The 12,249-nt window shown below is 49.2% G+C and overlaps 1 protein-coding gene across 1 annotated transcript in view; it reads left to right on the forward strand.

The window, feature by feature from the left end:
- Positions 1-1,198: 1,198 nt before the first annotated feature.
- The window catches only part of GPC3 (glypican 3), a 139,750-nt gene continuing 128,699 nt past the window's right edge, over positions 1,199-12,249 (forward strand). Inside the window, exons 1-2 of the mRNA XM_062502674.1 lie at positions 1,199-1,367; positions 10,170-10,331. Coding sequence (XP_062358658.1) covers positions 1,199-1,367; positions 10,170-10,331 — 331 coding nt within the window. The remainder of the gene's footprint in view (positions 1,368-10,169; positions 10,332-12,249) is intronic.

The following is a 12,249-nucleotide window of genomic DNA, read 5'->3' on the forward strand; positions in this document are numbered from 1 at the left end:
GTGAGGAGACTGCCTGGGCAAACACTATTTTGGCAGTTTTTCATACACGACCCTTGCTGTTTTAAATAGAGCCTTTCCTCACCCCACCTTCTTGCTTCCCACTTTGTACAGCTGCTTGCTGAGTGATGAGGAGCGTGGGCCCCTTCCAGCTGAGGGTGCAATGCTGGTATTTAGGGTCTTTTGCTGGTGAGATGGAGCTGGAAGGTCCTTCCAGCTGGGGGACACAGGATCTGACCAGGCCTGTGAGACCCTGGGGAACCTTCAGCTCAGTGAGCGAGGCGTTCCCAACAACTCCATCTGGAAACTGGCACAGAAACGTTCTTGCTGGAGGAATACAACCTGCTCATGTAAAGCTGCCTGTTTCTAGGCTAGCTCCTCAGGTGATTTGAGCTGTGCACACCCAACAGAGCCCCAGACCGGAGACTGGGTCATGCAGCCTTCAGTGCTGCCCAGGGGGGCTCAGTGATGCTTACGGCCCTGCGCTCAGCACCCCTCCTCCCTCATAGCAGAGTTGCCAGGTGAGTCCTACTGTGTCCCTCAGCCTTACGGGAAGGGTCTAGTGCAGCGTGTGGAACTTCGCTCTCCCCTGCAGCCCCAGCTGGGGCTGGCGAGGGTTTAAGAGACGCTCTATTCCCTCACGGTGCAGCACTGTGAGCTCATGCAACGCGTGCAAACCAGGGACCGCGTATCCCATGCCAGCTGCACGCGTGGGGCTACGCAGGGCCGGCAGTGAGCGAGGGGGCACCGGGATCGGCGCTCAGAGCGGTGTGAGCCCGCGGCTGTGCCGGTGCCGGGATAGGTGTCGGTGTCAGTGCCGGGATCGGGATCGGGATCGGGATCGGGGTCGGGGTCGGGGTCGGGCGGGAGGGCGCACACAGGTGCGGCGCGGGGCGTGGCGCGGGCGGGGCGGGGCAGCCCCGCGGGGCCCAATGAGCGCCGGGGCGGTGCCGCGCGCGGGGCGAGCTTCCCGCGGGCGTGGGGCGAGCACCAATCGGGGCCGGGGCGTGGCGCGGGCGGGGCGGGAACCAATCGGGGCCGGGGCGTGGCCGGGACCGGCGCCCCGGGAGCGCCGCGCGAGGCGCGGGGCCGAGCTCGGCTCCGCTGCTCCCGGTGCCGGCGCGTCCCGGCACGGCACGGCACGGCACGGCGGGCATGCCCGCTAGCAGCTCCTAGAGGAGCGCCCCGGTGACCCGGGAGGATGCCGGGGGGCGGCGGAGTGCTGCTGCTTTTGCCGCTGCTGGCGGCCCCGCTGCTCGGTGTCCCGGGGATCGCGCAACCGGCGGGGGAAGCCGCCTGCCGCCCGGTCCGCGCCGCCTTCCAGGTGCTGCAGCCCGGAGCCAAGTGGGTGCCCGAGAGCCCCGTGCCAGGTGAGACCGCCCTCCCCGTGGTGTCCGGCCGGCCGTCATCGTCTCCCCGGGGGTCGCCCGGTGCCGTTCGGGTGCGGACGGGGGTCGCGGCGCGGCTGCGGGACGCAGCGGAGTCGGGTGCGGGCTGCCCGCTCTCTGCCGGTCGCTCGGTGCCGGTGGCCGCCGGGCTCGGCGCCTCGGATGTGGGGATAACTCGGAGCCTGTGATTACATCGCGGTAAGGGGAGCCCGCTGGAGAGCGGGTCTTTATTGCGCTCGGTTTACTCAGGGGGTTTTGTCACCCCGGATGACCGAGGTGAGCTCGAGCTGTCGGGTAGAGCCGCGGCGCTGCCGGAGGGACCGGCGGCCCCGTCCTTGCGCGCCGCTGTCGGGGGTCCGGTGCGAGGTCCCCGGGAGCTCGCGGTGTCCCCGCCGGCGAGCGGAGGCTCCGCGCACCCCTCACGTCTCTGCAGGTCCCGGGTCCTCCAGAGCCGCTTTCCTCAGCGCGAGGTTTGCCAGGGTCCGAGGCAATCCCGCTCGGTGGGGCTGCTCCGAGAGCATCCAAGCCCTCATCCCAGCCCGAGCCCGGGGGCTGCCGCAGCTCCCGAGGATGGGGCTGGAAGGAGGCAGCGCGGCATTCCCCGGGCTGTGCGGGTGCTGTGCGGTGCTGTGCGGGGTGCGAGGGCGCAGCGGCAGTGTGCCATAGGTCTGGGAGAGCTGTTACTCTGCTCTGCGGTTCCCATTACAGGTGGCTGCTGCCAAATCTCACCACCTACGCTCTGCAAGGCTGCTTCTTGTATATATGCCTCATTCCCGTTTTAAAATGTGAAATACTTGAATCCCTTGCCTTTTAAAGATTCTTTTGCAGCTTTTTGGGAGCTAGGGAATGTCGGCTGCTCCAGGTGGGTGGCTGTGTGCTGGGAATGTGTGTACACAACCGGATCAGTTTTGATGGCTGCGTTACGGAGCTGCCTGGAGAGCTCGGTACCGTTGTGTTGGGTTCAATACGCAGTGGAGAACGCCTGCCCTGAAAAGCTTATGATCAAAGTATGAAAAAGAAGAGATAACAGGCAAACGTGACAGGCAGGGGAGGTGCAATGAGATCATCGCCAGCGGTGGCTGCTTTTAATAACGATGTGTTGAGTTATGTTTCTTGCATTTGGTGTTGCACAGGCCAGAAACACAAGAGTTCCTTCAGCAGTGATCTGCTGCAGCACAGGAGAGGGAGGAGGGAAATGGGATGCCCAGAGGTGGGACTGCAAGGTGGTGTGGATGCTGGTGGAAATCCCAGGTCTTTTGGTCTGTAGAACTGTGTCAATGCCTCAGCTTATTAAAAGCTGTGAGAGATATGAAGGGAGTTGAGATGTTAAGTCCTGGTGAGAGTGTACCTTTCCTATCCCTATCTGTCCTTATGTTCTCTTCTCATATAAATTTTGACACCTAATGCTCCTTTCAGACTAGCTGCAGGAACATCATCTCTTCTCTTTCTGTCCCACAGGGGCTTGGTCTCCTGGCTCAGTAAGGAAGTGGCACTGGAAATACTTTCCAGTGAAATGTTTGCATGAAGAGTTGCAGGAAAGGGAAAGAGCTGCTCTTATCACCACTGAATCAACAAATTCTGTTTGTCAGAAGGAAGGGAAGATGTTTCTTTGAAAGTCAGTGATATTCTTGCTTTCATTCCTAAGTAGCTTTGCTGAGTATGTTTTTACACACTCCAGGGAGGTGCTGGAGGGGTGGGCAGGTTCCTGGAGAATGACTCCCATTGTATTGAGGGGCTGCTGGGGCTGCCCTGCTGCAGTGTCATCGATCCTTCCCCAGAGAGCAGTAGCATCCTCTAGCCTGGCCTGGCTGTGATGGCAGTGGTTGTTTTTTCCCTGATGTCTTCCCTTCCCAGCAGGGTTCAGCTTGCTGGGGTTCCTCAGTTACGTTCTTGCTCCCTTGTGAGCCCCAGGTGGATCCTTGATAGAAGTAAGGAGCTCTCTGCAGAGCCTGTGGGCAGCAGGATCAATATCTTGTAACAGGGCTGGTGTTTCAAGTGAATGCTTCCAGCTTGTTACAATGATAAAGTTCCCACATATCAAATCGAAAGTGGATTTTACATTTGCCTAAGTACATAAACTTGATCATAATTAAAGCAATGACTGCTTGCTTATACCTTGGATCTGGCCCATCTTGCATGACTCTGTGTGGTAATTACACTTCAGAGCACTTGCTTCTCCTAGTAGCTGCTGCATAAATCTCTGTAATAGGGGAACATCACTCAAGGACTATTTTTCAGGCATCTGTTTATTGCTTTTCTTCCTTTTGTACATCTGTCAATTAAAAAAAAAAGTTTTGGAGTTCCCAGCCACAAATCACCATGGACTCAATCCTGAGAGCCTTCCCCTATGGATCACACCTCCCTGGAGAAACTGAAGCTAAGCAACTTATTTAAAATGTGTTTTTTTTTCTTTTTCTCACAAACAGAAAACAATTGTTTCTGGGAGCTCCATTTTGCATTATGAGCAGTTCTTGCTGAAGGAGTAAGTAGTGGAAACACTGCTGAGTTGCAACACACCCAGGAGAAATGTCCCACAGCTCAGTTTTACTGCATCCATGGTGCGTGGGCTGGGGGGACACTGGGACAGCGTGCTCTGTAGGAGAGCTCCGAAGTAGACAGAGACCACACTTCTAATTAAAAAACAAACAAACAAAAAGGCAATTCTGTTAAAAGTGAGGGAAGTGTCACGCTGTTTCGTGAGTGGTATTGATGGCCTGGGAGTTACTCTAGCTGCAGGCGTGTGCCAGGCTTGTTCTCCTCTGGTCCTGCAGTCTGGGGAGCAGGTTTGTGTCACCCTGGAGCATGCTTTGGCCTGCTTAGAGGTGGGGAACAGCATAGCCTAACTACTGTCAGCTGTGGCTGACTGTTGGGGGGTGGGAGGACGTAATTCATGGCAGCATCTCGACTGGAGCTGGATCAGAGATCTTGTGCTAGAGAGGAGTGAAGGCAGGGTGATGGGAGAATGCTTTTGTTGGGTTTTGATGAAGATGAGGCTGAATGCCAGCTCCTGAGCCAGCCTGTGGTTCTGTGCTGGGGTAGCTTCATGCTCAGTAATAACTAAATGCTCTTTTTCCTGTGTTGCCTGTCTTGGTTTTCTTCCTCCATTTACCTTTTCTTATTTCTCCTATCTATAGAGAGCAGCTTGGATTTCCATTTCTCCTGGACTCCTGTTTTTCTCTCCTCTTTGCCATTTGGGTTTCTCTGTATTGGTGATGATGCTCTGGGTAATTGGGCTGGTGCCTGTGGATAGAGGGGAAGGGGTGAGCTGTTGCCTTGGCAGGATGGGGACAGGGGATGGATCTCTGCTCTGGGACAATGGAAAACTGAGGAATATTTATCTTGACAGAAATATCTGCTGGCAGGTCTGTCTTCCTTCTCCCACAGCAAAGTGTTATTTCCAGCTTTTTGTTCATTTTCTTTGATGGAAGCAAATATTCAAGGATTCACCCTAAGAAAATAGGAGATTAACCTTTTGGAGTTGAGGTGTAATGCTTTACAAGTGGCTGGTTGAGCATGTCAAGCTTTCTTTTCAGTTTTTATATATTTTTTTTGGCAGCTGGCGTGTGCCAATGTACAGTTTAAAAATTAAAAATCCCAACTCTTCCTGCTGGTCTCGATGCACCTTTGCTCGTGAACCGGTTCCTTTTATACTCTTGCTCTTTTATTTTGTTTTTTTCCTGAGTGGGACTAATGATGCTCCTCCCTGTGCAGCCTTCCCATTTAGCTTAGCCTGGTGGTTTAAAAGCTTAGTTTACTAGATAATTGAGTTTTCTGTTCTTAATTATTTCAGGCCTGCAAGTTGCTCTCTTGATAGTTAAGAGAGCAGGAGCAAAACCCTAAAATTTAGTAACCTCCCCAGGCACTGGTTTTATAGTGAGATCATTAATTTTATTTTTTTTCCCCCCCCAGGGGTAAACTTTAACAACATCCTGAGCAGCGTTCTTCCCAGTCTTTGGAATGGCTGTGGGAGGTGTGCATGTGACTGTAACAAATCTGTTGGGGGAGTGGGTGCCCAAAGTTAACTCCATTGATGATAGTGTTGATACATTTGTACATTTGTTAGGACAAAACTTCTACTCTATAAAACCTATTTGCAGTCTTCTTTTAAAAGATGTGTTTTTATAGGGTGTTAGATTTGCATGAGAATCATCTGGCCAACATTGTAAGACCAGGGGAGGAATCCAGAGTCAGATGGCCTTGTGAAACACAAGATGGAATAGAAAATAAAGGATAATTAAGCAGTAATAAATATCCCATGAAGTACCCATTCTGTTCCAACTTAAATCACCTATTGAATGAGGTTGGCTTATAATTTATCTCTCTTTAATTAGATTTATAAAGATCAGCATTCAGTCTGTGTTCTGGATTCTAAACAGTTGCATTTCCTTTTCCTCCTCCTAAATGATGAGCATTAAAAGGCGCCGACAGATGTACAACCCCCTAATCACATAATTTAAAAGGTTCTTAATAAAAAGTATTGAAAAAGCTGGGGGAAAATCCACCATATTTAAATGTTGAGTCACTGCCTTTATCTATTTAAAGCATGATTCTTGTTGTGAAACAATTGGAGGAGGAAAATTGACCCAAAACAGCATATTTCTTGTGGGTAATATTACCAAATTGGTGAGTTAAGATGGTGGGAGGAATTCCTCTGACACTTCCAGACTGCAGAAGGCGAAGGTGCCACTGCATGGGGGTAGCAAAACCCCCTCACATGGGGAGGAGGCTGCAGGAATGGAGCATTAAGCAGGGACAGGTTCTTATTTTGGCAATGCCTGGGGTAAATTTTGGGGGGAATGTTAATGTGATTTCAGCTGTCATTGGATCTGGGTAGGAAGGCTTGTGTGCACAGCTTGTCTGCCTGTATCTGATGACAGGGTTGGAGCTATCCTGGGATGCTTAAAATCAAAGGAAAATCCTTCCGTCTTGTGAAGGAGTCCACAACTCCCCAGAGATGATCTTGAGGGTTTTTATTTTTGACATTTAATCCACTGAAATTATTTTCACTTCTGCTGTACTAACCACCTATCTGCGGGAATAATTGTACATCAAAGTCAAATTGTAATGGTTTAAATTCACTGCTACCCGTCCGTCAGTAAAAATTCCCTGTCGGGAGGAGGAAGAGGCAGGGTGCTACTGAAATTACTGCAACTTTAGAGTTTATTTCTGTCAGCTCAGAGCGTATGGGAAATTGCTGGAGCATTTACACTGCAGTTCCCCAAGATGGCATAAATGGCACAGCTCTGATGGTGCCTGGCATTCCTGCACCCATGGAAGGGGCTGCAGTCAGTGCCTTCCCATCCATGGGAGTTGGGTGTCAGGGGGTCAGGCTGCTGTGCTTGGCATCTCATCATCTCACTAATCTTGCAAAGATTGGTATGTGAGCATCCAAATGCAATTTAATGAAACGGTTGCAGTAATTTGAGGGACACTTGCTTTCTGAAAATGAGTTTGTAGTGATTTATAGCAAAAGGAGAAGGTTGTTTGCAAGGGCTGAGACTGGCATTACAAGGTGTAATGACTTGAAACTTTAAGAAAAAGGGGCTGTGTAGGTTGAGAGATAAAAACAGTCTTAACAGTAAAGGGCCATTAGGCAGCGGAATGGGCTTTGCTATCTCACAAGCCCGAGTATCGCTGGAGGTGTTTGTGTTAGATAAAATGCTGAGAGGGGGTGGATTGGGAGGCAGAGGTAGGATTTGATGACTCACAGGACCTTTTCCCGTGCCTTTTTTTGGAGTCAGAAACGTGTGGCACCCTAATTCATTTATGGCTGGTGTCTGGTCCGTGGGCTTGCTGAGTGCTCCCAGGCGTTCGTGTCTCTGCATCCTTCAGGGTCTGCACAGCCCCGGCCCTTGGGGCTCCTGGGGGTGCTGCAGCTGGAGTGCAGAAGAGGCTCCTTCAAGCCATGGTGGGAATAAACCCCAAAGCTGCAGGTCAAAAGCTTTGTCTCTGTTTCGTCTGTGACTGCTGGGGTCAGCAGGGTGGGTTAGTGGCTCCTGGGGGACTGGCATTGACACCTCCCATCCCGAGGGCTCCTGGAGGAGGACTCCTGCTCTCCATTTGGAGATGGGAGTGTTTGAGCCAGCTCGCCATCTGGGAAAGCCATACACAGGAAAGAGCTGGCAGATGGGAGTCAGGCCCCCATTCCCCATCCCTCTGTAGCAACACTGTGCCAGGAAGGTCCTTGTCCCTGGTTCTTTCCAAGAGCCTGCCCTGCCTGTGTTGTCTTGTTGTGTTTACTGTGATGTTTCCTACCATGGTCGTCGGCTGTCTCTGTAAAACATTTTAAGCTGAGTTAATTCCCAGGCTTTTTCCTCCTCCTCTGTGATTGCTCTGATACAGCATGTGTCTGTCTTTTTACTGCACAAAAAATAAAGATCCATTTAAGGGGAGAAGTTGGCTTAATTGCTAAAAAGAAGGATGGGATGTGAGTAGATGACCTTGCTGCTTCCTCTCCTTGGCTTTAACTTGCAGAGACCGCTTAATTGCCAACTCTCAGATTTTCTATATTGGTATTTCCATTAATCATGGAAGGATTTTTATTTTATAATTTGAAATGTGTCCTAATATAATAAATGTAGGAGGAAATAAGCTTTGTATTAAAAAGAAATTTATGGACATATTGTATTGTTAAAGAGACCATGCTAAGCCTTTTTTGTGGTGTAAATTGAGTTGGGTTTGACTTTAAAAAACCTCTTTAACTTGCTGTTATATAACTGCTTCTCTCATTAACACAGTATCTTGCTGTTACGTAGTTTTATAGTCCCTTTCATTTTTTCAATGCATGAAATACCTGTCGCTGTGTTCCTCTGGAGTGGGTGAGCTCACAAATCACTGAGGCTCCAGCTCTAGACATTGGTGATGCTGGCTCTGTGTCAGAGGGCTTGAGAAAGGGGCTTGTGTTGGCCATCCTGTTTTGCAGAAGGGGAAACTGAGGCAGCAGGGAGCAATGGAGCCAGGATGGGGGTGTGGACCCCTCTCTTCCCCCTTTGCATGAGTTTTTTTTTGCAGCAACAGCAGGGCCTGCACTGGTTAAATCTCCTTTCCCCATATGCAATGTGTGCTGTAGATGAAGTGTTTCACGTTCCTTTTCCCATGCTGTGCCAGGGGAAGGGATGGGGCTGGAGGGAGGAGGATTTCTGCTGTTGCTGCTCCTGAGCCCTGACAGCTGGTTTTCCCTTGGCACTGTGCATGACTCTTCTTCAGAAGGCACACGATTGAACTGACATTAATATTAATCCTGTTCTTCTAGACTACACTTGCAAAAGTGGCTTTTGACACTTTGTAGTAATTAGGGAGAGAGTGGATGTGGTAGAAGACTCTTGTGAAGGAGAGAAGACAGGAACCTGAAAGGATGCATAATCCTTCTAGAGCAAAGATATAAATGACCAAAGTAGCTTTTATTGAGGAAAAAACCCTCTATAACAAGCAGGAGGGCAGAGTGAGAGCTGAGAGGTGTGAGGAGCCTTCACTCTATCAGGGCTGTTGGTCACTGGCCTGGGACTGCTTCCTAATCCCAGTTCTTGGCAGAGCTGAGCCTAGCATGGAATTGCTTTTGCTTTGGGCACGATGCAGACAATGAGTTGTGGCGTGCTGGCTGTTCTTTGACCATGGATAGACATTTTTAATGGAGCTGGGTTTTGCTGTTTGGGATTTTAAGAGCAGCATCTGATTAAATGTGTTTTGCATGAGGAGAGCTATTTGCTTTGATATGAGCTTATTGCTCTGCTTGTGTGTTTGGGGCCTTAGCTTGCTCTTTAAAGTTGATGGAAGATGAAACTTTTTTGCTGCTACTTCCAGCTCTTCTGTTTCATCTTCTCTTTTCTGAGCCTAGAAAGATTTCTATTTTCTTCCCCAGATTTTATTTGTTTTTAGCTAACAGCACTTTTCTTAAAGTTGTCTACTTTTTCCATGAATAAATGCTTCAGGAATGTCAAAACAAGAAGTTTAGCATCACTGAGAAGTGCTGGAGATACCAGAGCAGGTGGTGTCCCTCTGGCCTTTGTCCCCTGGCTTTTGTCCCATCGTGGTGAATGAGTCAAGGTGCTGCTGAAGAGGCTCTTGCCCTGTGCCATGCTCAGAGCATCCCTGAGGACCTGATCTGTCCCTCTGCAGAGAGACATCCACGAGTGAAGATGAGCCCTGTGCTTTGCCTGTTGCAATGAGGAAGGATGGGATGGGCACATTGGTTGTACAATTTAAAAGTCAGCTAAAAAGCCAAGTAAATCATAGTTGTGTCCTTCTGCTATTACTGTTGTTGCTGAGGATACAAAAGGGTAGAGATTGCAGGCAAAACAGCAGTGTTACGTTCCAAATAACTTTTAAGTCTTTATGCAAATTACAAGCATATCCTCCTTGATGCACTACATACATTACTCCATTCACCATAAATCCACAGCCTCAAATGCTGTCTCCATTTTCCACCTCCCACTCCATCTTTCCTGCCTGCCTGTGCCTCCTCACTGCTGTGGGCAGCCAGGGCACAGCAGGGCGAGGCTCGGGCTCGCTCTGCTCGGCACCGGCACGTCAGCGCACGGAGCGTGTGGGAGCTGAGCAAGAGCTGTGCTGGCAGGCAAGCACAGCTCTCAGGGACCACTGCTCAGCAATCTGGGCTCTGCCTCATCAGTCCTTCCCTTTGGCCAAGCTGCTTGCTCAGGACAAATTCCAGAAAGGTCATCAATTTGCCCAATCAGTTATTGCGACCATACTGATGCTTGGAGTTGGTTTCCTCTCCTCATTCCACCTCCTAATGGGAATTGTCTGCTTTTTCCTGTGCCTCTCCAGGGACCGATCTGCAGGTATGTATCCCAAAGGGCTCCACGTGTTGCTCCAGGAAGATGGAGGAGAAGTACCAGGCGACCGCCCGCTTGAACATGGAGCAGCTGCTGCAGTCTGCCAGCATGGAGCTGAAATTCCTCGTCATCCAGAACGCTGCTGTCTTCCAAGGTGAGTGCTGGGGCTGCTCCAGTCACCTGCATTTCTTCTCCTCTTCCTCAGCACTGGGCAATTGCAAGTGGCTGGAAGCTTCTGATCACTTGTTTTCATGTGTTTGTGGATGTTATATACGCTTGTTTATGATTTGTAGTATACCTGGTTTGCTGTATGGGCTCTTCTGCAGGGCTTGTCCTAAATATTCCTGCAGCTGTAACAATGAATGGTAATTTAAAGGCTAAACTTATGGATGTGCAAGTTAAAAAAATAAAAAACAAACCACCTCTCCAAGAATTAAAATCTTTGTGGAAATATTGTTTTTCCTGACTCTAGTCAGTCCCAAAATACGGGCTGCAGTGAGGTTGTCACCTCAGTGTAATGCTTGGTAAGATCTGCCCCAGCTGGGTGTGTTGTTACTGTTTATCCACTGCACAACAAAGTTGGTTATTTTGTGGGAAAGGTGGCAGAGGCTGCTGGTTCCCAAATGTGGACCCTGGTGCCCCATGGAGTATTTGAGTGCTTGGTGACCCCATGCCCTCCTGTCTGGGGCAGCTCTCTTTCTAATGAGAAAATGATGGTTTTGTTTGTTTGCTTTTTTTAAAATTTATTTATTTGCAAAGTGGATCTTTGGATATTTTTTAGTGTGGTTACACACTAGTTTGTGCCTCCTAAATCTGCAATTATTTTTAGAGCCTTATGGTTAATGTGCAATGAAATGATTGCTTATTTGTTGAGTACTGTCCTATTGAGGTTCCATCATTCTGTATTAATGGTGCTTTTGCCTGTATTTAAAAAAGAAGTCATGGGCAACCAAGCGTTTTTTCCTTCATGATGATATTTTTGCAGAATAATCGATTTATTTTTGTTTATGCCTCACTAATAACAAGACCCAAGACCTGCTGAAGCCTGTGAGATCAGGGCAGAGCTCTGTTCTGGGCCACAGCTGACTGATGAAGTCTAATATGTTGTTTTTCTCAATGTAAGATGAAGTGAATTGCTGAGGAGATAACACTTTTTTTTCTCCCGCCTAGTAATTCTTAATGCAGTTACCATTAAGTTCCAATTGTAATAACTGGAATGGAGTAAAACTAATGAAAGACTGGTTTCCTAGGCATTGGAAATGTGGACCTGCTTCAGAAATGATGAATACCTTGGGAGTGTCTGCCTCCCTCCTTCCCATTTGGCAGAAACTGCAATGTTAGTTTTTATTGTGCGTGGGAATGATGTCCTGTGGAACTGCAGGTTGTGCACAGCAGTTGGGTGCTCTGGCTCTCAGCTTTCTGCCACTTCTGGAGAGAGTTGAATCCTTTGCTTTGATTTTGTCATCTCCCCCTGCCCCCCTCCAACCTTTTAAAAACTGTTATCTCCACCCCAGCGCAAAGACCCGTGCAGGGGTTTTGAAGCTGAAGTTATTCTGAGAAACCCTGGGATGTGGAATTGCCATTCTTGGTGGTGGGGAAGAAAAGCATTTAATTGAACAGTTTCTGACCACTTCTGCTTATAAAAAAGCTCTAAGTGGCTAAAAATGATTTGTCCCATTGCAGAGGAGGAATTTCTAGCTGGAACCATTGAGGAGCTTGCTTTAATTATCTTGTATAAAGTGTTTTGGACTTGGAAAGATGATTCATTAGACTTTGAATACCATTTACTTTTGCTATCTTTTAAATTAGTCTAAAAAGTTTGTAGAAGAATGCTTTTAAAAATGGGTTGATCTTTTGATTGCTGCTTGCTTAAGAGTGTTTTGATGGCTGCAATGCCAGAGGCTGTTCCAGCTATAGAAATTGTGCAGGATGCCCCTGGCAGGGCTGTGCCCAGGGCTATACAGGGCACTCAGCTACTGGGGGGATGCTGGAGTGGTCAGGGAAGAGGAGCCTGTGACCACAATTGGGGCCCCAGTGTCCCCTGAGCATCTCCTGCAGGTCCTGGGGACAGA

The sequence above is a fragment of the Cinclus cinclus genome, chromosome 15 (assembly GCF_963662255.1).
Source record: "Cinclus cinclus chromosome 15, bCinCin1.1, whole genome shotgun sequence".
Lineage (NCBI taxonomy): Eukaryota > Metazoa > Chordata > Aves > Passeriformes > Cinclidae > Cinclus > Cinclus cinclus.